The sequence below is a fragment of the Eptesicus fuscus genome, chromosome 14 (assembly GCF_027574615.1).
Source record: "Eptesicus fuscus isolate TK198812 chromosome 14, DD_ASM_mEF_20220401, whole genome shotgun sequence".
Classification (NCBI taxonomy): Eukaryota; Metazoa; Chordata; class Mammalia; order Chiroptera; family Vespertilionidae; genus Eptesicus; species Eptesicus fuscus.
In genome coordinates this window covers 30966580-30994549 of record NC_072486.1, presented here as the reverse complement: position 1 = coordinate 30994549, position 27970 = coordinate 30966580, and the positions used below count along the sequence as shown (strand labels likewise).

The 27970-nt window shown below is 34.9% G+C and overlaps 1 protein-coding gene across 5 annotated transcripts; it reads right to left on the bottom strand.

Moving 5' to 3' along the window:
* Positions 1-9: 9 nt before the first annotated feature.
* Positions 10-27952, bottom strand: SLC25A40 (solute carrier family 25 member 40). 5 transcript variants are annotated; one of them, XM_054726504.1, is made up of 13 exons: positions 27855-27952; positions 27145-27214; positions 19864-19929; positions 18123-18243; positions 16138-16197; positions 14576-14682; positions 11986-12053; positions 10185-10309; positions 9449-9622; positions 6642-6751; positions 3815-3896; positions 2012-2098; positions 10-1630 (listed from the first exon to the last, which is right to left on the bottom strand). In XM_054726504.1, exons 4-13 carry the CDS (start codon positions 18217-18219, stop codon positions 1518-1520), a joined length of 1023 nt encoding a protein of 340 aa, XP_054582479.1. In that variant the 5' UTR covers positions 18220-18243; positions 19864-19929; positions 27145-27214; positions 27855-27952; the 3' UTR covers positions 10-1517. The 5 variants fall into 5 exon arrangements, with proteins under 5 accessions (XP_054582479.1, XP_054582478.1, XP_054582480.1 ...); XM_054726503.1 differs by having other exon boundaries at positions 27179-27214; XM_054726505.1 differs by lacking the exon at positions 27145-27214.
* Between the last annotated feature and the right edge of the window lie 18 nt (positions 27953-27970).

Genomic DNA, 27970 nt, shown 5'->3' with positions numbered 1-27970 from the left:
AAAATGGAAGTTTCCTTTCAGCAACATTACCAAGAACACAATTTCTAGCCAAACTCTTTTTGGTTGCTACTTTTTCTTTTTTTAAAACACAAGTATTTATGCTTATTTACTACTTAAGTACAGAGAAAGCTGAAGCTGTCGTTTTTCATCCAGATACATTGCATGCAATATGTATTAGAAAAACTACTAGGGAATTATATATAAGTTATTTTAGTCATAAGAATTTCCCACAAGTGCAATCAGTATTGGGGGTGGGTGGAAATTTCCCTTTTGGTATTTATAAGTGATAAGTAAGTTGAAATATGTGATTGCTTTTTGAAGCATTGTTCTAAATCTCAATATTTCTGCCTTTTTCTACCATTAAGTTATCACAAAGAAGCATTGCAAAACCAAGGTAAATTTAATACTGTTCCAGTGTTCCAGATAAACATTCTTACACATATTTTATGAAAATATTAGCTAAAGGTACAGTGATAATTTTAACTTAAGCAAAGTATTTTAATGAAAGTATAAGTTAAAATAATTATATTTTTATGGATATTTATGTTGCAAATTTAAGGTAAATCAACACAGGATAAAAACAAAAGGTTATATGTAAATCCCATATAGTTTATTTCTGGTAAGACATATGAACTTTTTTTCTACTATAATACAAATACATTAATTCCTCTGTGAACATCAGAAGTTTAACACCTAAACATATTACCTATTTTAGGGGGGAAATGTTTCACATTCTCATAAAATACACATAGATTGCAATAAAGTGCTTTTCTTATGTATATCCTAAGAAAATCAAACAAATATTTTTAAAAATATCATTTCTTGTCCTGCCATAATCTTTTTATTTCATTCCTATAGTCATAAGCTAAATTACTTAGGCATTAGCCTACAGTGACCAAAAGCTATTTCTTCAAGGAAATTGTATGTGTAGTCTCTTGTTCTAGCATACTGTGAGATGCATAATATAGGGAAATTTTGTAACTGACATTGTATTAATAATATCAAATACAATAGAACAAGCCAATAGAGTGACCTAGAGAACTCCAGTGACACTTGAATTATCACATGGTGAAACCAGATGACCTTCCTGTGCCAAAACATTATTTTTACTTGTCTAAATTCAATGTTGTTTTCCACTCTACACCCAAGCTTGACTTTAGTGAACACTTAATACAATCAGTAAACCACACCCCTTGTAGTATCAGTATATAACATAGGATCTTTAATATCAAACTCTCAAGAGATTATTGCTTCCAAGTGTTAAAGAATAATTTTTCTTTTCTTTATAAAATGCTCAGTGGTTGTGATTTCTGAAATATCTTTTTCACTATCTCAAAAATTAGGAATACACAATTTATTTCAAAATAAGGATTATGATTTAGAGTCAAGGTAGAAATTTCTATTCATTTAAATTATTGGCAAGAAAGATACAAAACAATTGTAAGACAAAAGAAAGCCTCTTGCCTAAGAGTCTCCATCTTATTTGGCCATGGCCATTTCAAGTTGAAGCAACATCACTATAATTGCTGTTTTTGAGTGTTTTGTTTATGGAAAAAAGCCTTTCCAAATTCATATGTACTGATCATGATGGCACAAGCAGGAGCAATTTTAATTAAACGGGGAGTTAGGCCTGCAAAGAGAACAGAAAAATATCAGAATGAATTTTACCTTATTTTAAAATAATTATTGATTTGGTTTTATTCTGATGATGATCAAATTAAATTAAGTGATACATCAAATATTATGCCACATACTGGTATTCAAGAACAAGACAAACTTACTCCCAACCTCCTCAATTTAACTCCGTTACTTTACATAGAAATTTTATCTTATTGAGAGTAAATCAATTGTCATTTAACATTTTTAAACCGATAGAAAAGATGTTTAGGAGGAAATCATAAATGTGAATTATTTTCAATAATTTACTGCTGAATAGTTAATTTTGGAAAGATAGATTTAAAAGTAAAAGTAATAATTTTACTCAACGATTTGGTAAAGCAAATATTTTTACCTGTAAATAATCCAGAAAACCCATTCTTAGCAACAATGTTCTTCATTATAGCCCAGGTTGACATATGCAAAGGCATAGGAATAGAAACTAAATGTTAAAAAAAAATGATAGCATTATGAATTACCCCTTAATTTCTAATACAGATAAACACATAAAATAGTGTACGGCCTTTGGGGATATATCATTTCAATATAATAACAAGCTTGTCTAAAATGTTATTTTAAATATTATTTGTAATAGTTGGATTCATTAAAAAGAAAAATTATTAAAAGGCTGTATAAAGGTATAGAACTAAATGCAATCAAGGGGCAATATATAGAAGACTTCTTCTGGACTGATAATATTTGTTTCTTAAGCTTGGTAGTAGGTATCCTTTATACTTGCTTCCACATGTTAAAAAGATTCATAATAAAAAAATTTAAAGATATATAGAAATATTCATGTGGTTCCCAAAGCCAAAGAGAAGTCCTGATAATCATTTTCATTACATTTTTATTGCACACATTAAAAAACTTTTATTTTCTAAAAAGAGTTTCTGAGGATAATAGCTCATTCTCCCTAGTAAGGTTCTGCTTGATTAAAACCCTTCTGAATAGATGTGCCAGATGAAATAAATTAGGTCAGTCCTATCTCCTCCAAAGGGCAGATCTATCCTGTATCTAACAGTAACACTTCACTTATTTGCAACCACTCAAATAACTGAAAAATAGAAAAAAATTAATTTGTATATTTAAAAAAATCAGCAAAAATAGATGTCACTGAGGTTCAAACATAAAGCTTATGAATGAGGCCCTTGCCAGGTAGGTCAGTCGGTTAGAATGTCATCCTGATACGCTAAGCTTGCAGGTTCGATCCCTGGTCAGGGCACATACAAGCAGCAACCAACGAATATATAAGTGCAATAACAGACAGATGTCTCTCTATCTCTGTCTTCCTCTCTCTGAATGAATGCATGAATGAATGAATGAATGATGGTAGGGCTTAGGCAGCTAGAAGGCTTGCACCTAAAACAGGGAAGTGGAGAAGGGACTACATTTTGGTAAGTTAAGGACAAAGCTGTCACTAATACTCGTCAGATTTATTTTCAGAGGTGTATAATTAATGTTTCTTTTAACATTAGGATACCTATTTTACTGTGCATGCAAAAATATTATTCTGGTGGGGAACAATTTATTTACATTATAATAGGCTTATCACAAGGCCTCTATGACACAACTTTGAATGGATAATTCCAGTGGGTTTGTGACACTTTCTACAGATGATACTGGCAGACTAGATCTAATGTATGCAACCAAAGGTACACTTTGTTCTAGAAGAAATTACAGGTTATAAAGTAAAAACTGATGGGATAATAGATAGACAAAAACATTTAAAAAGGAAAGCTAAAGTAAACAGGAAAATAATAAAATGTACAGGCATACTAATGAAACAAAACACACAAGAGAAAAAGGTTTCCCAGCAATTTACTATCCTTCACCCTGACTTGTCCAGATTTATTTGGGGAAAAAAAAAAAAGCCCTCAAAAACAAAAACCTTATCTAATTTAATCTTCTACATAGAACAGGTATAAGACTTAACTGATAGCAGGCAAAATATACAGACTTTGATTTCTTAATTTTTTTTGTTTGGGTTTACAGTATTTTTTCCTGGATATTCCTATCTAAGAGTATATTAGTTTCAGTTAAAGAGTAAAGCAGAGGGGAAAAACGTCTTATCCCTATTCTAGATATTCCTTATTTAATATCTGGAAAGAAAAAAATTTTCATGGTATCTTAAAAAATGTTTTAAATGAATTAAACTTACTGTTATGACTTTCATACATCCAAAGATGTGTCTGTTTTTGTGTTTTTACCACATCAAATGGCAAAGTTACAACAGCTGCGAACTATCAAAAAGTAAAATTGATTGATTTAAATCTGCCTTTAAATTTTTCCTAAAATTACATTCTCTTAATTAGCACATTATTTAATAAGGATAATACTGAAAATCATAACTAAACTAACACATAAAATAAAACCAGATATATTTAAAGAAAAGCTTTTACTAAAGAAAATAGATATATGTCTTAGGTATTTCTCTGAAAATTTAGGAATAAGTAAAAAGTCACAGAAAAGTTCCCCTGCTCCCTTGAGGTCACACAACTCCTAGTGGCAAAGACGTAATTCCAACCAGACATCTCTGATTTGAAAACCAGTGTTTGCAATCCCCGACATTCCTGTGTTGCAGTATTCCTTTACTATACATGAAGGTATAAAACCTATTTTAAAACAGAAATTCTCAAATATCTAGCAAGCATTTAAAATTTTCTAACAAATGTTTAAAAAACATAATAAAAATGAAAGAAAATGGACTTTGAACTTTTAGTTCTATATACCTATAATCTAGTTCATCTCAAAATGAACCAACTTAACAATTATTTCCACAATGACCTAATTAAGGAAAGTTTTTTAAAAGAATAATTAAATGCCCTTAAGAATGTCTCATAATGTATATAATAATAAAAGTATAATATGCTAATTAGACTGGATATTCTCCGGACAAAGCGGAAGCTGCGAGGGAAGCCCAGGTCCTGGGTGCCTGCCAGAAGCCGAAGGGAAACCCGGGTCCCTCGTGCCAGAGGAAGCCAGTGCCAGCAGCCGAGGTCTTGCACGAATTTCGTGCATCAGGCCTCTAGTTTGATATAAAAGCCATGTACAGTAAATAAACCTGATCTTTTATTTTATTTGGCTTCTGGACTCACATTTGATCAATATACTCATAAAATGACCCGTAAAATCATTTATATTTTATTTCAACTGAAAAATGGTGACTTAAGTTCTTGAAATGAAATCGGGTTCAAAGATCTCTCAATTATTGTGTCTCCACTTACACAATTTAGCATGTAGTAGGAAAAAAATAGCAATGATGTTATATTTGTTAAATGGCTTTTTGACATTTTCTAAAATGATGTGGTTTTCTGTTTTCTGACAGGAAGCCCAGACATTGTCCACTGACATACTTTTTTTTTTTTTAAATCCTCACATGAAGATATGTTTTACTGATTGTAGAGAGAAAGGGAGAGAGAAATGTTGATGTGTGAGAGAAACATTGATCAGTTGCCTCCCACATATGCCCCAATTGGGGATCAAAACCACACCTAGGTAAGTGCCCGGACCAGAAATCGAACCCACAACCTTTTGGTGTACCGAACAACGCTCCAACCACTGAGCTACCCAGGGCCACTAACAAAATTTTTCTGTTGCAAAAACAAATTTTTATTTGAAAACAGTCAAAAAGTAGCAATATTTTCTAGATCATTAAATTTTTAATACATTTTTTATGTTAAACAGAATTAGTAAAATAAAAAACTTTCCTTCATTTTACTGGAAAACTGGAAAAACATGCTAAACAAGCCATTATTACACATTTTTTTATATAGTAAGCATTTATTTGTAAGTTAATTGATGTCATTCCAACTGTTAGGAATTTCTAAAAATAAACAGTACTTTTTTTTTCTTCATAATGGATTAAGATATAAATTAAATACAATTAAGTTACATTTAATCACCTCACAAATAAGAGGGATAATGAGAAGAGTTTGCTGGCATCGGAACTATTTAAATTGCTAAAAAAAGTAATTGCTCTTTTGCCTCAATATGTTATAACCCACTAGGCTTAGTTTAATAAATCTCAGACCTGGGTATATTCAGAGCTGAATTTTGAACTCAGTCATAGTAGCTTTCTTAGCCTAGGTTTTTGATACAATTATTCCAATATTTTGTTGCAGGTCTCCATCAGTGAGCTTCTTCACTCTTGTTTTCATTTGGTTCCAATATGTCAGCACCTCACTCTAAGTCATCACAAATTCATTTTGTAAGTATGTGGATACAAGAAAACTCTTTATGGCCAAGATCATGATGATATGAATCTGCATAAAATCTACTACATGACTTTTTATTAAGTAAATGGTCATTCTCATTCCTCCCTTCCGATTGTAAAATTCTTTTGTTAAATTTGTTAAAATTCATGTAAGAAGTGCTCAGCCAGCCTAGGCCAGGGAGCTCTGTTGGTTGGAGTGTTGTCCCGATACACCAAGGTTGCAGGTTCAATTCCCAGTCAGGGCACATAAAAGAATCAACCAATGAATGCTTAAGTAAGGGAACAAATCAATGTTTCTATATCAAATCAATTAAAAAATTTGTTCTAAAGTACTTAGTTAAAATGTTTCCAAAGAAACAAATTAGCAGAAGAGAATGAAATTATATTTATTCAATTCAATTATACATATGAGATGACACTCCATTACATATTACCTAATCAGGTATTTAAAGAACAAATTGCAAAATACCTTATAATAACAAAGCACTATTTAAACTACTATAATTATAACTGTAGTTATCAAACAAGTCCAAAAGTTCAGAATATAATAATGTATATGTAATAAAAACATAGATACAAAGTGCATTTTAAAATATTTGAATGGCTAGTAACTTATTCCCTCAAAATAGGATAACAAATACTCAGAAAAATTTTAAAGCAGTGCCGCTCAAAAGTGCTATCTCAACAGACATGAAATGCTATGTAATATTTTGTTCTGTTTTAGTAAGACAATTATCATTCTGACATATTAACAACAAAGGAGTAAACTTACAGAACCAGACAATGCTCCTGAAGTAAAGTTGACCATAAATGTGGGTTCATATAAACCATATTTCTGGCACAACCACTTCCTTATAAGTTCATAGTTATACCAGTACATTGCTATAAAAACAGAATGAAATGAATGCATATTTAGAAATGAAATGCAGACCTTAGAGAAAATATTTGTGAGGTTATCTATTAAAGGAAAGGACATTCTAACCTTTACATATCTTGTTTTCTGTTTAAACACATACTAGATAAGATTTTTAAAAAAGAAACCAAATTCTCAATAATATTATAGCAGTCTTATAAACAAAAACTCTATGCATCAGTGAAATAGGACTTGAATTCCAAAATCATCCAACAAAGACAGTAGCAGAAAGGAAAAGTACAAGCCAATCAATCTCCTTCATGAATATAGGTATACAATCTTACAGAAATTAAATAATAAAAATCTCCTGAAGCCGGAGGTATTTCATAGATCATTTGCTGGCTAAATTGGTTTATCTACAATCAACCCTTTAGATGCCACCTACCGTGCTGACAGAGCCATGGGACCACTGCTATTTAAAGCAAACGAAGGAATTCCCTGGAAAACTAGGGTTAAAGAGTTCTTTAACGTGATAAAGGGTATGCATCAAGAACTTATACCAAAAATAATTATTAATGGTGAGACAAAAGAACTATTTCCTTTAGAACAAGGAAAATGATAAGGATGCAACATTATCATTACTACTATTCAAAACTTTACTAGGCAGTCCATAAGATAGAAAAAAATAAAAGCTATAATGATTAAAAGTGAAGAAACAAAGTAGCTATAATTTACATATTAATGTCTACATAAAAAACCCAGAAGATATGAAGACAAATTAGAATTACAACAGTTTTAAAAGTAGCTAACCATAAGCCAGTAGAGAAAAATCTATTGTAACATTGCCTCAGGTACAAAGGGATTTAGGAACTTTTTTTAAAATAATAGATTTTAAAAAATATATATATATTTTTATTGATTTCAGAGAGGAAAGGAGAAGGAGAAAGAGAGAGAAACATCAATGATGAGAATCATTGATCCGCTGCCTCCTGCAGGCTGCCTACTGGGGACTGAGCCTGCAACCCAGGCATGTGCCCTTGACTGGAATCGAACCCGGGACCCTTCAGTCCTCAGGCTGACGCTCTGTCCACTGAGCCAAACCAGCTAGGGAAAAATAATAGATTTAAAAATAGCTACCAGAAATTGGGCATGGGTGGGTATATCTAGAAATAAATCTTTTTCTTTTTTAAGTGGCATATAACCTTTATGAAGAAAATTTTAAATCTCTGCTAAAACACTTTAAAGAAGAGTTATATAACAGAGATATGACATTCCTAGGGGGGAAAATAAGGTAATATCAAGTTTTCTTTTATAATGCACTAGTAATTTAGACAGTACTATAGTGTTAGCACAGGGTTAGGCAAACTGGCCAGTGAAAGTTTGGTATGTCAGAGGTGATACTGCAAATCACTGCAGAAAGTATGGTTATTCAGTAAATGCTAGGGTAACTACCCACTTGCAGGGGGAAACAAATACTTATTCACTCCATAACCCAAATCAATTATGGATACATGAATGGCCAATGAAATAGTGTCCAAGCTCAGCAATAATCAGAAAAATGTAAGTTAAAGTGAGATTACCACTTTAAATTAGTAGATAAACAAAAATTAAGAACTGCAACAATGAAAGTACTGGGGAGGGTAATTTGTCCTTTTAATTTCAGGCTTGTATGTGTGAGTAAGCAAGTAAACAGTGCTGCTGTGAATAGTCTCTGAGTGTACAAGAATTTCTCCAGTATCAGATGCGCTGGTTCACATAAACATATATATTTAAAATTTCATTTGGTAATATCCAATTCTTTTAAAAATTGCAATGTTCTAATTCATATATTGAAGTGGTGACTTCATAAGTATTCATCTTATTAGTATACTTTATATTTTATATCTGTGTTACCTTTCTTGTGTCAAATATATAATACAAAAATTAAAAATACACTTGGCCTAGGAATCTTTGATTAATTACACACTGTATGTTTCCAAACAGCATAACAACTGATCACAACATTGGAGAAAAATTCTAATGAAAAGGGAAAGATGTATAGAGATATGAAGAAAAGAACAAAAAAAAAATGTTAACTCAAGAGAAAAAAAGAAAGTACAACATTAATACAAAGGTTCTTAATAATTATTTCTTTCAGGTCTTAAAGGAAAACTCCAATGATACACAAGAGAAATGGTACTGAACAATGCACATTCTACAAGTTAACTTTAAACGTCTTTTTCATGATTTTCACCCTTTTCATATTTCAACAATTAGCACAATCATCTATCAGATTTATAACAGTCTTATTTACAGGACACTCATTTAATGGGGAAGATTTTTATCTTTGACAATTAAAAAAAGTAGGAGTCAATATTATTCATAGGCAATCTTTAATGTATTTTGTGATATTTTTATTTATAGTAGTTTACTTACCTTGCTAATTATAACTTACTTAGAATAAGTTAAAGATAGCTTGCATTATCTAAATGCAAATAAATACCAATTAATGTTGAAAAAGAAATTAAACACAAGAAGAAAATAAAACCAGGCTTAAATTAGAAACTATTTATTCAATAAAGACTCATAAATCTTTGAGAGCCCAACACTGATCTAGGAGTTTTGGTTACTAAAGAAGAGAGCTCACACTTAGCCTTAAGGGATTTAAAATATAGTTGATTTTAAAGTAATATATAAAAAGACAAAGCTAATGAAAATTTAGCAGATATTAGTAAGATAAATCCTACCTGAGAATGGTACATCTCTAAGAAGAGTAGGAGCCCAGCCGCTCCAAAGGGAAATCCAACCATCTTTGGATACTTTCTTGCTGACAAATTGATGCAGCTCGTTGTAAGAAAACCTCTTAGATTGCATCTTGGTTCTTATCAATTCTAATGGACTTATTACAGTTACTGCACCAACTAATACAAACAAGCAAATATTAAAAAACAAAACCAGAGCCATGTACTATGCAAATACACCTGCAAAATTAATAGTTCATGAATTTTATATTTTAACTTTTATTTTGAAAAGTCTACAAACCTTAACATCAAATATCTAATGCCAACATACTGGCGCAGATTTGTTTTCCTTGATAAAGGTATTTCTTAAAAGTCTGTTTTTAGCCCTTTCTAGTTTGCTCACTGGTTAGAGCTTGGGCCCTTGGACTGAAGGGTCTCAGGTTTGATTCTGGTCAGGAACGCAACTAAACTTAAAATCTAGAATCTAGTCTAAAACCTAAATTCATTCTAAAATCTCTGTTTGAGATTCAACAGGAATGGGTTGATCCCATTCGATTCAGATAGCAATTACCATGCCATATGACTTCTAGAGTATAAATATTAACAAATCAGTAAAAACTACAAATGCAAAATATGTATTACTAATACTCTGAATTTCATACAAATTCTCTGTGAATGTCAAAATTGTAAAAGATTCTTTAAGCAGAAATAAAAATGAAAATATAATAAAGGTATTACTTACATCTGGCCACAATTCCAGCAACAATTGGTATATGACGTTCATTTTCTCCTAATTTAGATTTCAGGAGAGCAGTTAATTGATCGTAGCAGGTAAAATAGATAACTGTAGCAGGAACTGCCATTACTCTGTTAGAAACACACAAACGAAAAAATTTACATAAAATTATCAAAATGTTTAAAAATAAAGCTAAATTCCTTATATTTTGTACAAGATAAAAACCATAATGAATCAGCCCATGAAATCAATTTTTCTTTTATTTTATTTTAAATACTATTAACTTATTAGGTTTTTAAAATAGGTATCTGCCCTCCAGAAGTTTACATTCTAGTTGTGAAAATAAGTTAGAGTACCAGTCAGATCATAAATAGTAAAAGATAAATGAGAACACTTCTCTATCTCCTAGTCTTGTTCTATCTGTTTCTGGTCTCCCAAGTCTTCCCTCCAATTATATTTACGATAACATAAAAATCACTGAAGTAAAAAGCACAAGAGCAATTGGAAGTATTTTTGAAATATGAACCATATTTCATACCGCCTTACAAAACTGGAAATAAATTACCACTAATGATGCCATGCTTATATATACTACTACTGAGGAATTTCTGACAACATTCTTTTAAATGAAAATATCAACAGGGAATTATTAATTAAATTAAATACAGTTGCAGACTCTGTTATGTCATAAATGTTAATGCAACAAAAAACCTTTCTATGTTAATAGACTAGCTAAAGTACATTCACAGACCATATTTTGGAATGCCTAATTTTCTAAAATGAAGTTTGATGATGAGAATTTAGAAATATAATTAACTGTTGGATCTAACCACTAACTTTATAACCTGATGTAGTTAAAATATATGTCTCTAAGTTGACTACCAAAAGATAAATTAGAAAGAAATGAGGTATATCAGGAAAAGTTATTAGTTGGGATTTTTAATTTGGCCTTACTAGTTTATCACATTAATTCATATAATAGCTTGTTAGAAAATTTAAATTATCTGGAAAAGGAAAAGTATACTTATCACAGTATCTCCTTATTTTAGTAAAAAACAAACACCACATTCTTAATTTCTGAACATGAAAGTTATGCTTGTGCACCACAGACAACACAACACAACAAACCTTCTATACGTTCAGGAAGGCATTATTTGCATGCTTGACCTTTGGCCGACTTGGAAAAATGTAGCCCTTGGAATATTCCCCATTATAAGGTTTTTCGGTATTCCTGGAGCATTATTTCAACTTATCTGGATTTATTTATACAAATGATAGGATTTTTAGTAAACATCTGCTTTCCTTTTAGGGGTCTGGAGTTTTGGTAATCAGAGTTGTTCACAGGTTCACAAACACAGAATATGCCTGTTTGATCAACCCTCAGTAAAAGCCTAGGAAACTCTACACAGGCTGCTGTAGTTCAATGCTGAAAGAATAAGCACACAAATCACACTCCCCCCCAAAAACAAAACAAAACAAACAAAACAAAAATAGAAAAGAAAAAAAAAAAAGAATAAGCACATCCTGTGCAGTGTCGTGAGGGAGGACTCTGAGCCGATTGCCTGGCCAACTTCTTTTGTGTCTTTTTCCTTTACTAAACCATAGATGGGAGTATAACCTTCTTTAGGTCCTGTGAGTCCTTCTAGCAAATCATAAATGTGTTGGTGGTTGTGGGACTCACAAAAAAATATTTTAAAATATGAAAAAGTTCTAATATTAAAAATACACAGTTTTGTTTAATCATGCTGTAATGCAAAACAAAACAACACTATCATTTAGTAAAAGAAAATACTAAATTTCAACTTACAAGGTGGGGGGAAGGCCACTCCACAGGGATTTAATGCCCTCATTTCGAATGATTTTCAAAAATGCATCCTAAAATTATAATAGAGAATAGTAGTCAAAATATATTCCTAAACCTGATATACAAAAAGTTTATACTAATAACTGGTAATCTGATTCTCTCAAGTGTTTATTTCTAAAATACAAGTTTCTCAAATGTATGTATGGCCAATCTTTTTTTTTCTAAGGAATTGTCCTTAACTTTCAAACACAAGTAAAGGATTCTGGATAATACTTTCGGCTTACAGAATAAAGTCTGTATTATTCAGCTTTGGATTGTTCTTATTAGCTCTAAGAAACCAAGTTTTTCAAAAATTATTATAAAAAGAAAGTGGAATAATGGCAGAGAATTTGTCAGATTAATTCTGCTCACCATTTATGAAGTCTGAGGAAAATATCATTTAAACCCAATATTTGAAATCTCTGGAGAGGAACCAAAACCAGGCAAAAAATAAAGGGAAATCTGCTGTTAAAGGACAAAGTGCAATGAGTGAGATTTGCAAATCTGCAGCTTTTTTGCCTATGGAAGTGGCAAAAAACCCATAGCACAGTTAGCTGGTTGAGATGGCAAGTACAGAGTCCAGGCAGGAAGAATAATCAGACGGCTAGGGGGCAAATCCTGGAAAGGAAGGCACTACCAAGGCATAAGCCCCCAATTTGCATGCAGTAGCAGCCACAAAACTTGGCTCTCTACTAAATTATGCAATCCCAGCGGAAGACCACAGGGTCCTGCAGTCCACCAGAGGGAAGCACCAGTTTAAGTTTGAATCCAGCTAAAGTTAACTGCCTTCTAGAACAAAACTGACTCTTCAGAAGTATATAAAAGAATCCAGAGTCTAATCATTTGCAAATCTACTATCCAATCAAAATTCATTAAACAAAAAGAAACAAGAAAATGTGCTCATACTAAAAAAAAAAAAAGTAGTGAGTAGAAACCAACAAACATGTTTCAGATGAAACAATTAGCAGCTATTATAAACATGTTCAAGAATTTAAAACATGATATATGCAGAATGAATGAACAAGTTTGGAATTTCAAAAAAAAGTTACTATAAAAAAACCAGCCAAATGAAAACTCTACATCTAAAGTGAAAAATTTACCAAGTGGGCTTCACAGCAGAATAGAAACAACAAAGAGCAAATCAATGGATTTAAACCTGAAGGGAAATACAGGATAGGGCAAAGTATGTTTACAGTGGTGAGTATGCAAAATACAGTTTATTCTTATATTGCTATTTATTCATTTTCCACATGAACAATTGCAAACCTATTTTTGCCCCACCATGTATAAAATAGTATAACAACCTTATTTCAATAAGTCATAGATGAAAGAAGAGAGAATGGTACAGGAAAAAAGTTAAGCCAGAATTCTATATGCAGCAAAAATACGCTTGAAAAAATGCTCAATAAGTACATTTTAGATGAACAAAAACTGAAAGAATACTCTGACAAAATACCTTTAATAAAGAATGCTGAAAGAAGTTCTTCAGAATGAAGTGTTCATAGAGAAAAACAATGAGTAGTTTTTTTATACTTACTTTCACACCAAAATATGTGAATGAATGTATGTAGCAGCTTTATTCAAAATAGCTAAAAATTGGAAACAATTCAATATATATATCAAGGAATAGTATAAGAAACAAACTATTGAAACATGCAACAATGTGGATGAATCTCTACATAAGTGAAAAATGCCAATCCAAAATATTATATATGTTATGAGCCTATTTAAATAATATTATTGAAATTACAAAATTATATAAATGGAGAACAGACTAGTGGTTGCCAGGAGTTCAGAGCAGGTGAAAGCACAAATGGGTGTGACTATAAAAGGGAAAAGGAAGGATCCCGGTGGGGATGAAATTGTTCTGTATCTTAACTGTATCAATGCCAATATCCTGGTTGTGGTATTGTACTTGTTTTGTAAGATGTTACTATTAGAGGAAACTGGGAAAAGGGTACTTGGAATCCATCTATATATTTTTCTTAAAATTGTGTATAATCTATTATGATCTCAAAATAAAAAATATTTTTAAATTTTAAATAATATACAACCCCCCTTTTGTTCTACATAAAAAAGCATGAACAGCCCTGGCCAGTAAGGCTCAGTGTTAGAGCAACGGCATGTGGACTGAAGGGTCATGGGTTCAATTCCAGTCAAGGGCACATACCTCAGGTTGCAGGCTTGATTCCCAGTCCCTCCTCTGCGAGAGGCAACGAACTGATGTGTCTCTCTCACATTGATGTTTCTCTCTCTCTCTGTCTCTCCCCCTCCTTCCACTCTCTCTGAAAAGAATCAATGGGAAAAATATCCTCCAGTGAGGATTAACGAAAAGTTGGGTTTTTTTAAAGCATGAAAGAAAGTTAGAGAGTTAAAAGCAAAGAAGTACTTTCCCTTCCCTGCTTCAATATCCACATTTTATCTGTGGATATTGAAGTGCTAACTATATGATTAAATTTTACAGTCTTGTAATTTGAAAGATCTTTCACTCACAAGATTAAATATAAAAATAGAAAATATAATACTGTGATTATATATAATATAATCTCCTTACTAATGTTCCCCGGAAATATCCTGGCTTCTTATACCATGCTTTGTTGCCTTCCTCTTCACAGATACAGAGATGATCCATAAGTCCATTATTATATACAAAACATTTTCCTAACAAAGAAGATTACAACAGTCAACAATTATGTCACACAACTGTATTATTTTTATTGATGAAGAAACTGAAATTACAATGAGGGGACTAGAAAATTGTAAGAAAATATATAATCTTGTCCTCACCTTTTAGGAAGAAATATAAATAATGTGATTTGCTTAATGACACAAGCATTGGGATCTAAATTCACAGTGGTTAAAAGTGAGCCAATTTTATGTTTTCAGAACTGTAGTAAGCAAATGCAAACAGAAATAAATGTTTTTTGGTTATCTGAGGGAATGGAGAGAAAAGATAAAGGAGGAAAGCCTGTTTTGATATGAGAATATGAGTGTCTTCTCTATTGGACAAGAAAACTCTGTGGTATGAAAGGGAAATGCAGACAAAAATATATTATGAAATCTAATGTATATCTGAATGCTGCTAAGAGAGTAGATCTTTAAAGTTCTCATGACAAGAAAAATAAATTTGTGAAGTAATGGATGTTAACTAAACTTGTGGTGATCATTTTGCCATGTATACCATTAAATCATTATGTTGCATACCTAAAACTAATAGTGTTATTTGTCAAATACATCTCAAATAAAAATAGATTATGAAAAAATATGTTCTTCTTGACCAATGTAAATAATGCTAGTTTAGACATTCATCACCTCCCACCTAATTTACCACTTCTTCTAATACCAACTCCTTCCCATTATTGGACTAACTCTTGCTGCCAAAACTATCTTCTCTGTTTGACTATGTACATAATTCTGTGAGTTTCATAATATGTAACTCAAGTGCCTCCTGCTTTTAAGGCTTTCTTTAATGTGCAGGAAACGACCTTACTTTTTAGTCTCTTCTTATAATCCATCTATCCTGTTATTCATCTGAAATATGCCTGCTGTTCATTCCATCTCACTGCTACACATTCAACAGAGTGGCATTTATGTCTGAGCCAAATCCCTCACAGTCCAGTCAGTTTTCTCCTTTTTAAACATGTTTTAAAGTGCCATTAACTTTATAAAACTATAAAAATCGGTGAAGGAATTGCCATTTTTGCCCATCTAATAAAAATATATAATTACTCTTCTCAGGTTGCATACCACTATACTACCTGATAATGAGTTTCCTATCACTGTAGGATGACTACTGATGTTGTAGAATTGGCTTAGCTCTTGGACGAAAGAGCAAGCTAGATTCTAAGACCCCTGACAAGTTAATTCTGTTCGTACTTGTGAGGCATTATACCTCAAATTAAAAATCCTCCTCTTACCTAATTAGTCTAGGTTTATAAAAGTGTTATATATATATTTGTTTTCTGCCTAGATCTCATCATGTACAATTAGGTGATGAAAACCTGCTTCTGCATTATGGTAAATTTTTTTAATTGACAAAAAAAAGATTAACATTAAAAAAAAAATGAATGCACTTAAAAATCTAACATAAACTTCCAGTACATAACTAGTACATACCTTTGGAAAATTGGTTGTTTTGAGCTTGCAGTCGAATTTTAACAACATCCAGGGGTGTCACTATGAAGATACATAAGTTTCAATTAACAAGAGATACATGTAAATTGAGAAATGTTTGTCCAAAGAACACAAAATACAGGATGGGGCAAAAGTAGGTTTACAGTTGTGAATATATATTATTTTTTATTAATTGTTGTATTTTTTCCATATAAACAACTATAAGCCTAGTTTTGCCCCAACCTGTGTATTGAACCATACTTTTCCTCATGACTATATAATGGGTAAGATTATTTATCTTAAAGTGATTTTGAATGTAACATTCTAATTTTTACCCTTGAATTTTGTTTGAAGAGGATCATTGAGAAGACAATGTAATTACTTCTGCTACAAATACTAAAATGTCACTTAAAATTTTTCTACAACTATAATTCCATTAACATTAAAACTAAAATACTAGTCCAAAAGTCTATTTAAATATGGAGAATAACTGTATTATAAGTAATTAATAATCAAACAATACTAGTCTTCCTAATCTATTAAATTTACCTTTATCAAATGAAAACTATAGTTAATATAAATTTGAGTAAACTAGTCATACAGCATCTTTACCAACAAGTTGTGTTATTCCTTTTCGGAACAGCACAGCAAAGGAGAATGGTTTTAACTTGCATGCTCTATTTGGCCCAAGCAGAAAAAATGCCAAATAATGGTACCAAAGAAAACTTTCTCTCATTTGACAATGATCTCTAAGGCCTTTACAACTCTAACATTCTGACCTGAAGTAACATATTACCATCCTAAAGCAATCTATATATATAAAAGGCTAATATGCTAAGTGTCCCTCCTACTGTCCGACTGGTCGCTATGACATGCGCTGACCACCAGGGGGCAGATGCTCAAAGCAGGAGCTGCCTTGGCAGTGGTGGTTCTCGGGTGACGCACCCTGGAACCAGAGAAGAGGGAGCTCGATTCCTCATGGGGCCACACAATTCCACCTTTAGCCATGGGTTATGTTGTTGCTGGGGCACTGAACATTTGCATTTGCGTTCCACACCCTGTACAACAGCAACTTTGCAGAGTGCCCTCTCGCACTCTAGGACCTCTTGGGGGATGTCAGAGAGCCGGTTTTGGCCCAATCCCCACAGGCCAGGCCGAGGGACCCCACCTGCCAGAGGGAGCCCGCTCACTCCACAGACGCCTTTTGAGCCACGGTGCTATCCCAGGTGTGGCAGGCCAGGAAGGGACCACGGGAGGTTGGCTCCAAGGCGTGTCTGGCCATCTGTCTCTCCCAGTTCCGCCCCACTGCCCACCTTCTAATTAATTTCCTTTCAATGTGCACGAATTTGTGCACCGGGCCTCTAGTTAGTTTATGTTTGTTCTAGTCATCTGCTATGTTATTTAAGTAAACCAGCCAAGTTAAAATCATTAATATGTTAAACTGTCACCTAACTATGTCATTTGGCTGTGTCTACAAGAAATTGACTATAAATTAAAAAAAAACAATAAAACCCCACAGAAAAATGTGGTCCAGAGAAATTTAAGAAATTCACCATTAATATAAGAAAAGTTAAACAATTTGTATTTATTGCTATTGTAAATTACCCAAATCCTGTATTATGCTAAAATTTTATTTCATCTTCTTGCTTTCTATTTTAAAAAAGGATAAAAGTCAGAAAATTTTAATACTAATAGGGACCATAGAAAACTCCTAAGATAAACTCCTAGGTTACAGATGAAAAATGAAGCTCAAGAGAAGTAGAGACAATCCCAAAGTACATTCACCCTGAGAATGACAAAGCAAGGACTAAAATTCAAGTCTCTCAATATTCTGTCCTGAATATTGAGAGATATTCATGTTATGCTGATGGAGGGATACTGTTATTTATGAAGGATGAATAATAACATTAGCATTATTTCTCAGATAGTAAAACTCAAATGAATTGATTCATCCAGTTACATAATCTACATCAGTAACATTATTTTACCCATTAGTGATGTCAGTATGGCCCCAGTACAAGAGGCAACAATCTGTTGAAAAGGTGTTACATTGCAAATCCGTGGTCTCTCTGATTCAGGATCCATATTTTTAACTAATTGAAGAAAAATCTGTTAAAGAAAAGCAAGATGTAAAATAAAAGTTTAATGGAAAATGCCCTCAAAATTCACTGCTATAAATTTAAAAAACTATAAAAACAATAATCAGTATTAATGTCAAAGCACATGTTGTGACAAGTATCAAAAGTAAATGTGTAAGTTCTATACACAAAGGCATTACACGACTGTCATTAATAGAACATGTTCTCTGATTTTTCAAAAAAGGTACTTCAGCTAAGCCCAATGAGCAGCATTGCCCTTGCAAGACAGCTAATAAAGCATTAAGAAAACAGACTCTATGTAACAGAATGAAAGCACCGACCAACAAGACTCAGAATCTGTGAATTTAGCCTCTTAAGAACTACTCAGATACTCTAATATGGCAGAGTTATCAGCAAATATAACACTATTTTTACTGCATACCAAAAGTTGTTACAAAGGTATAAAATAAAAACACATAACCTCCATAAGAAGCATGTTAGAAAAATTTGATGAGAAAAGCAAAATATACTTTCTAAAAATTCAGTTGACAAAAACATAAAAATCACTTATAAACTTGCTACTCAAAAATAACCACTGGCAACATATAGGTGTCATCTCTCCAAATGTCGTACATACAAACACATATGTAAATATACAAATGTTGTGTGGGTATATTATATACAGGGTGGGGCGAAAGTAGATTTACTGTTGTTTACATGAAGCAGAGTTTATTCTTGTATTATTGTTTTATTATTTTCCATACAAACAACTGGAAACCCACTGTTGCCCCACCCTATATGTATATGTAGATATTATCTGCACATGCAGATTACATTTAATTAATGAAACATGATTGTTTGTGTATCTGTGTACATACTTTTTTGAAACAAAAATAGGTTACTACTATTGTATGTAAATTGTAATTGAAAAATAAAATTAAAAAGTTACTACTATTCATATTGTTTAGTAGACTGCTTTGACACTTTAAAAATATAGACAGTGTCAGTAAATATAGATCTACATTATTTTTAATGCTTGAAGTTTTTAATTTTATTAATTTAATCAGTCTCATATTGTTAGATATTAAGGTTACTGCTAATTTTTCAATGGTGAATATGTTCTCCCATTCAATGGGCTGCTTTTCATTTTGTTGATGCTTTTCTTTGCTGTAGAAAAGCTTTTAAGTTTGATGTAGTCCTATTTGCTTATTTTTCCTTTTATTTCCCTTGCCCCAGGAGGCATATCAGAAAAAATATTGCTATGAGAAATGTCTGAGATTTTACTCCCTGTATTTTTTTCTGGGATTTTTATAGTTTCAAGTCATACATTTAATTCTTTAATCCATTTTGAGTTTATTCTTATGTATTGTGTAAGAAGATCTAAATTAATTTTTTTGCACATATCTGTCCAATTTTCCCAACACCATTTATTGAATAGACTGTCTTTACCCCGTTGTATGTTCTTGCCTCCTTTCCTGATATTAACTGACTATAAAGGCATGGTTTATTTCTGGGCTCTCTATTTTGTTCCATTGACCTATATGCCTAGTACCATGCTGTTTTGATTACTATGGCCTTGTAGTAGTTTGATATCAGATAGCATGATCCCTCCAACTGTGTTCTTCTTTCTCAAGATCGCTGTGGTACCTACCTGGTTTAAGTCTTTTCCTCAACTCTATGCTCCAATATTTTGTTTGTAACATCAGTAGCTGAAAATCTGTAGTGAAAACCAAACAAAACCTTTTATCTTTTTACACAGGAAAAGGATAACAAGCCCAAAGGAAAGGAGCATGTACAAAACTTTAAAATACAAATTAACATTTATTGACTGCTTTCTGATACGTGCTTTGAGAAATATGAAGAACACTCCAGAAATGCTAGCCTTAGAGTTATGGAGTATTTGCACAAAAACGTTCTATTATCCCGGTAATTATTATTTCACTTTAAAGACAACTCTATAACCTGAACACACTGATCAATCTTAGATTTTAAGAGTCAAAATAATTGATTTTGTGATGCGAAATTAAGTATCCAGCATCATCTATGGCATATTTGGGAGAGGGGAAATTTGATCTGAATCTAAGCAATCCTTTAGATCTAACTTCCATTTAGTTCTAACAGCCAAACTTGCTAAAATAATCTTGTATTATTTCTAATTATTGAGTAATAGTCTCTTGAGGTTTTTTTATATTGTCTGCAAATATTTGATTTCTGCCATTCTCAAACATCATGAGACTAATTTAATTCTCTTATTGCAGAGGCTAGGATTTCCAACACAATGTTAGATAAAGAGTGGTGAAAATAGCCCAGCTGATAGGGCTAAGTGGTTGATTGTTGACCTCTGAACCAGAAGATCAAAGTTCGATTCCCCAGGTTGCATAGGGGGCGTGCAGGAAGCAACTGATCAATCTATGATTCTCTCTCATCATTGATGTTTCTCTCTCTCTCTCCCTCTCCCTTCCTCTCTGAAATCAATAAAAACATATTTTAGAAAAAGAGTAGTGAAAATAAGTATACTTGCTCCATAACCTCAATTAAAAAAAATTCTAAGATTCCCTATTAGTATGTTGTTTGCTGTAGACTTTTTGTTTTTAAACAGAGACTTTTTATCACATTAAAGAATTTTATTTCCAATCTTAATATACTATGAATTCTTTTTTATTTCAGCTTTGAGGTAAAACTGACATATAAAATATTTAAAGAGTACATCACGGTGATTTGATATACACTGTGAAAAGATTCCTCCTATCTAGTTCATTAACACAACATATAATCTAGATGAAACTGAAAAATGCCATGAATCACACAAACCACCAAAACTTACTTGAGAAGAGACAGAAAATCAAAATCCTATCTAATAATAGACAAATATGCAAATTGACCATACCTCCGACACACCCACAAGCCATGCCCACCACCCAATCAGAGCAAGTATGCAAATCAACCCAAACCAAGATGGCTACAACCACAGAGAGCAAGGTTTCCTAGGTCACAGAGGAAGCCAAGCTTTCCGCCTGCCCTTGCCAGGCCTAAGCCTCCACTCAAGCTACAAAGTTTCAATTATAGAAGGTAAACAAATTCAAACAAATGGCGGTAGAATGGAGCTTGAGAGAGCAGGCCAGGGTTGCCGCCGGCAACAGGGGAAGCAAAACTTTTCGCACACCCTGGCCAGGCCCACCCGCTTAAGGCAACAAAGTTTCAATTGTAGAAGGAAAATAAATTCCAGATACCAGGGCCTCTGCTTGGGTTGCCAGGGGGCGTGGCCGGCCTGCAAACCACCACAGGCCCCTCGCTCAGGCCGCCCCACACCCCAAGGGAAATCCCACCTGATCCGGGACGCCCTTCAGGGCAAACCAGCTGGCCCCCACCCCTGTACCAGGCCTCTATCCTATCTAATAAAAGAGTAATATGCAGATTGATCATCACTGCAACACACAATATAGCTGCCCCCATGTGGTCAAAGATCCTGCCCCCATGTGGACACAAGATGGCCACCACAAGATGGCCAGCAGGAGAGGGCAGTTGGGAGGCACCCAGCCTGCAAGGGAGGGCAGTTGAGAGGGACCAAGCCTGCAAGGGAGGGCAGTTGGAGGTGATCAACCCTGCAGGAGAGGGCAGGTAGGGGTGACCAGGCCGGCAGAGGAGGGAAGTTGGGGGCAAACAGGCTGGCAGCAGAGTGGTTTAGGGGGTGATCAGGCTGGCAGGCAGAAGCGGTTAGGGGCAATCAGGAAGGCAGGCAGGCAAGCAGTTGGGAGCCAGCAGTCCTGGATTGTGAGAGGGATGTCTGACTGCCCGTTTAGGATCGGGCCTAAACGGGCAGACGGACATCCCTCAAGGGGTCCCATATTGGAGAAGGTACAGGCTCGGCTGAGGGACAACCCCCCTCCGTGCACGAATTTCGTGCACCGGGCCTCTAGTAGACTTATAACAGATTTAATTAGTAATAAAAAAGTCTCCCAACAAAGAAAATCCAGGGTTAGTTGGCTTCACTGGTAAATTCTATCAGACATTTAAAAAAGAATTAACACCAATTCTTTTCAAAGTCTTCCAATAGAAGAGGGAACACTTCCTGACTCATTCTATGAAGCCAATATTACTGATACCAAAGCCAGAAAAAGACATCACAAGAAAACTACAAACTAATATCCTGTATGTACATAAATGCTGAAATTCTCAACAAAAGACTAATAAACCAAACCCAGCCATATATCAAAACAATTTACACCATGACAAGTGGGATTTACCTCAGAAATAAACTAAAGATTTACTTGATACAAATGCTGACCTACCTACCTCACTAGTAGTGTCAAATTTAAGAATCTAGATTAAAGTTCTCACTTTAATCATTCTATCAACACTGACTGTTCTTACATCTAATAGAAAAGATAAATATCTTGGTATTAGCTACTAAAAACTTTTTTTTTAAAGCACACACTATGTTCATAAAATTCAATAGGAACAATAGAACAAATTTTGGTTCTACCTCAAAATTTTGCTTAGGATCAAATCTTTAATAAGAATGTCACAGCCAAAGCCGATTTGGCTCAGTGGATAGAGCGTCGGCCTGCAGACTGAAAGGTCCCAGGTTTGAAGTCTATTAATCAATTATATAAATTTCCCAAATTACCTCAGTATAAAATAACCCTGGATGATCAAAAATCAGGATCAAAATATATGCAAAGACTCTGTTAAGTGGGGCAAAATAGAACTGTAGTAAAGAAAGAAATTTCAGCCCTAACCGGTTTGGCTCAGTGGATAGAGCATCGGCCTGCGGAATGTAGGGTCCCAGGTTCGATTCCGGTCAAGGGCATGTACCTTGGTTTCGGGCATATCCCCAGTAGGGGGTGTGCAGGAGGCAGCTGATCGATGTTTCCCTCTCATCGATGTTTCTAACTCTCTATCCCTCTCCCTTCCTCTCTGTAAAAAATCAATAAAATATATTTAAAAAAAGAAAAAAAAGAAATTTCAAAGACTGAAAGAAGCTACCTTAAGTGGATTGCGGGAGAATTCACATGAATTGTAATGGACAGCAGAATAAACATAATAGCAATACAATGATGAATAATCCAATAGTAAAAACAACAACTTAACCTTTATTTAATCTACCTGCTGGGAGCTGAGCAAGATGTTTCATCTCTCCCCAATAACTTTCCCCAAAATCCTATGGCATTAAGCTTTTAAAAAGGCAACATTTATACTTAATATGTATGATTTATAGTAAAACTAAAATGATCACTTCATGGAATAACCCTATTAGAGAAAAATTTAGCAATATATTATAAAAAACAAAGATGTGGTGTTCTAAAGTAAAACAAACAAAAAACCCTACATGAGACGCCAGTTCACACCCAGTAAGTGCCTAGGATGTGAGACTCTCATACATTGCTGGAGAGAAAGGTTAAAAACGTCACTAGTTTCTCCTAATGTTAAACATTCAGTAACAACATGATCCAGGAATTCCAAGAAAAATAAAAACATATTTCCACAAAAGACCAATGTGTATAGCAACATTATTCGTAACAGCCCAAATATCTACCAACAGCTGAATGGATAACTTGTGGTATATTCACACAATGGAAATACTACTCAGCAATAAAATGGAACAAACTACTGATACATGTAGTAACATGGATGGGTCATAAAATAATTTGTTATGCAAAATAATTCAGATCTAAAACAGATAAATTATATGTTTACATTTATATGAAGTTGAAATCCAGCAAAACTACTTATGATAATAGAAATCAGAAGAGTGGTTATCTCTGGTGGGAAAAGGGAGATTAGAACAAGGGCTGATAACCTTCTGAGACGACATAAATGTTCTATGGGGTGGTGATTACGTGGACATACATATTTGTTAGAACTCATCAATCTGTATGTTTAAAATGGGTGTACTTTATTGTATGTAAATTATGAAGAGTATTAAACTTTTTAAAGGTAGATGATGAGTTCTCACTGGCATAGCACACTGTAGGTACTCAATCAATACAGAAGGAAAGAAGGAAGTGGGATAGGTAAGTAAACTGTTTTACAGTCATGGCCAAATACATATTTTGTACTACCTACCCTAAAAGAATTTACAATCGAGGCCAGAATATTGATATAAAAGCTTTGAACCAGTCACACCCATACTGGAGACAGAGCTTGCAACCTGGGCATTTGTGCCGACTGGGAAGACTGGGAATTGAACCTTGACCTCCTGGTTCATAGGTCGATGCGCAACCACTGAGCCACAGCCGGCCGGGCCCAGTTCATTATCTTTAATAGCTACTTCGGGTGCCACAGCAGCTTTTGAACTATGCTGCCTCAGGGGGCTCCACTCTCAATTTTTGAATCTTCCTGTATTGCTTATTCTCCATTGCTTATTACCCTTCCCCTAGGTTGTGTTCAATGACTTGACATGCTGAATTTTTCCTGCTTTCCCAGCCATGCTCACCTGAGACATGGACTTCAGTGCCACAGCCACTAACCAACTCTATCCTTTCATATGCTTGGCTTGCAAACCTAAGAACTTAACCTCTGAAAAAACCTTAGGCCTTCCAATTCACCAGAGTAATGAGACTCTAAAATGTGAAAATTAAAGATTAGAAGTAGCAACAGAAGATAGTATATCAATAGTTGGCAAATTAATCCAAACAGGAATTATTACAGGCCCCAAATGAGCAGGAAATAATGGCTGCATCTAAGCTAGGCTTGCTACAAATAGGAAAGAGGATCAATTGCCAGCCAGGTGGAGAGACTTAAGCAAAAGAAAATAGGAAAGTGATGATATTACAGAAGAACAAATATATCTGTTTGTCTAGACTCTAGATTATAGGATAAGAAAATTATATTTGTGTTTGTATGAGGTAGTCTGAAAAAGTCAACTAGTTCTCATTTGACAATCACAAAAAAATTACTAGGTACAGTGAGCAGATATTGTCTGCATTTATACATGAAGAAATTATAGCACAGAAAGGGTAATACTTGCCCAAGGTCATTAAACTATTTAGAAGTAGAGCCCATGCTGAATGAATTATTTCTGATTCAGAGATAAATGTTCATTTAATTAGTTCCTTCTACTCAATGTCCTCCTACTTTGCTTAATAGAACTCTTTAACCAAACGTTTCACCACAAATATTCTTCTTGAATGTATACTTTTTACCTGAAGCACATTTCAACACATACTTTAACATAAACCTTATTCTCTTACCAATATATGAGCAGGTTTCTATACTTGCAGGATACAGATATAGGACCAAGTCCTTCATCCGATGGCTATTAAGATTTGAGTTCCAATAATAATTTCTTTTAAATTAATCTTGGGTTACAGATTAGAAAGTTACTAACACTATCTAGTAAAACAGACTCTGCTTTTCAGAGCTTGGCATTATCACATACAATGCAGGCAAGGGTGTGCCTAAAAGCAGAGGGATAACGAGATTACTGTCCTTCCTCATTCTAGTAAATAAGGAAGGTAATTCATCTTTCAATAGAACGTAACATGGGCTTCATTTTTTTTTTTCTTCAATAGAAACCTGTTTAAATCCTTCCCATATCCTCCAAAGACCCAATCTTCCCTTCCTATCATTGTAATTCCCTACGCTGACAGATTTTTTGCAAAAGTACACTCAATATGTTTCCACTTCAAGCCTACCATTACCTAGTACAGTTACTTAGCTTATCAATATACTGAAATTCTCACTAAGGAAACCAATGACCTCTTAAACAACCAGAATGAATCAAGTCTAAGAGTTTTTGAATTCTTGAGGATAGAGGGGCTGGTGCGGAGTTTGCCACAATTATAGCACTTACTGTGCTCTCACTCTGTGCCAGGCACTGTATCAATAAGAATGTTTCATTTAATCATCACATCTGAGAAGTATTTATCATCCCTTTTCATAAATTAAAATTGAGACTCAAAATTACCCAAATCCATATGGTGAAGCCTACATAATTCCAATGTTTTCAATTCTGTGACTTTTAAATATATATATATATTGACCTGAGAGAGGAAGGGAGAGGGAGAGAGAAATAGAAACATCAGTGATGAGAGAGAATCATTGATTGGCTGCCTCCCACCTAACCCTTCACAGGGGATCAAGCCTGCAACCTGGGCATGTGCCCTGACCCAGAATGGAACCCTAGGTTGACACTCAACCACTGAACCACACCGGCTGGGCTTCTGTGATTTTTGACAGCAGTTCTGTTCCCAGTTCTCTTCCTAACTCTGTGGCCTTCTCTCCGTCTCTTTCACTATTTCCTCACCCTCTGCTCGTCACTATTTTACTTCTCTTACTTCACAAGCTCCCCTTAGGCCATTTCATTTCCTCCCAGGACTGTAACTACACACTATATTAGTGTTTCTCAACCTTTTAACGTTCTCCATTAACAGTAAAATCTTGCTCTCTTTCTGTAGTTTGCATTTTGAAAACAGGTTTTTCCCAAATAGAAATTCTACTAGTAATGTTGGATATGTGTCCAAACTACACCTCCTCCTGCCTCTCAAGATCTGCTAACCTCTACAGGTGAGAATTAGTGATTGGTCTCATTCTCCCATGACGGAGAATTAGCGATTGGTCTGTGTGATGTCCCTCAGGCCAATCAATCTTCCCTTTCTTTATCGAACCCCACTCCCAGACATCTTTCCTGCGTTACAGACAAAAATTACCAACTGTCTAATAAACATAGTTCCATGACAGTCTCCCCAGGCCCTTCGATTTAAAGCCATCCGCAAAACAACACCAAAAACCTCTGTAATCAAACCTGAACCCTCTCTTTTTGTTTTCCATTTCGGCTAAAGGTATCCCAATCCACCCTTGTCTATGCTTTCAGGTACCTATTTTCGAAACGGCTTTATTAGCACTAACTTCTCTGAACTATTAGGTCAAAAATCAACATTAAACGCTGAGTGCCTATCATGGCCTGGGGGTAAGAAGTGCAAAGTATTACCCTTCTTCCTTGAGTTTTACAAGCAGAAACATACCCAAGCCGGTATTTTTGTGTGAAGCGTTTTCATCATCTACAAAACAAAATGGAAATACTTGACAAAGTATCTTAACTTAATCCGTATTATAATCCCATTATTATCCCCATTTTATAGATGAAAAAGCTGAGGCTCAAAAGGGATTAGGTAATTTAACCAAAGCCTTACAAGCTGGTAAGGGTCCAGTCCAGACCCCAAAAATCCAAGATCTGAGACTTCAAATTCCACTCGGTGAAATAAACTTCGCCACAATAACACAGGTCTGTGCAAAGCAGAGCAGCACACAGGGTCAAGCACAGGAGGGGCGCTCCAGGCGGGGGCCTCCGGGCCCGACCCTCCCTCCGACGCCCCCAGCCGCCAGCACCCTAGCAAGTCCCCCTGCGGCCTGTGTCCCGCCCGCAGGGTCTGCGGTGACCGCGGGAAACCACGCTCTGCGACTGGAGGCGCGCCGAGCAGGGGGCTGCCGCCGCCTCCCCGCCCGGCCTGACACCGAGTCCGGGCTCAGCCGCAGCCGCAGCCGCCGCGCCTCCAGACGACCGGACGGCCGACGCGGCAGAAACCAGCCAACCTGGTGGGGAAGGCGGCAGCACGGCGGGCGACCCCGGCAACCCTAGGAGGCGGGAAGGACGCCGGGGGAGGGCTGGGCCGGCCGCGGGCGCTCACTGCATCCACCTACGTGTGGTAGACACGGGGCCACGGAGCCTCCTCCGGACAGCGCAGGGACGCCCAGCAGCCGGTCGGCGAGCGCGGATCTGAGGCAGAGGGCATCGCGGTGGGGAGGGGCGGGGCGGG

Coding starts and splice junctions, on each gene's coding strand:
- SLC25A40 (XM_054726504.1), bottom strand. CDS start 18,219: ATGGATCCTGAATCAGAGAGACCACGGATTTGCAATGTAACACCTTTT. Junction 9,623..10,184: donor TGCTGGAATTGTGGCCAGAT/GTAAGTAATACC, acceptor TGTTTGTATTAG/TTGGTGCAGTAACTGTAATA. Junction 6,752..9,448: donor TAGAGATGTACCATTCTCAG/GTAGGATTTATC, acceptor CTGTTTTTATAG/CAATGTACTGGTATAACTAT.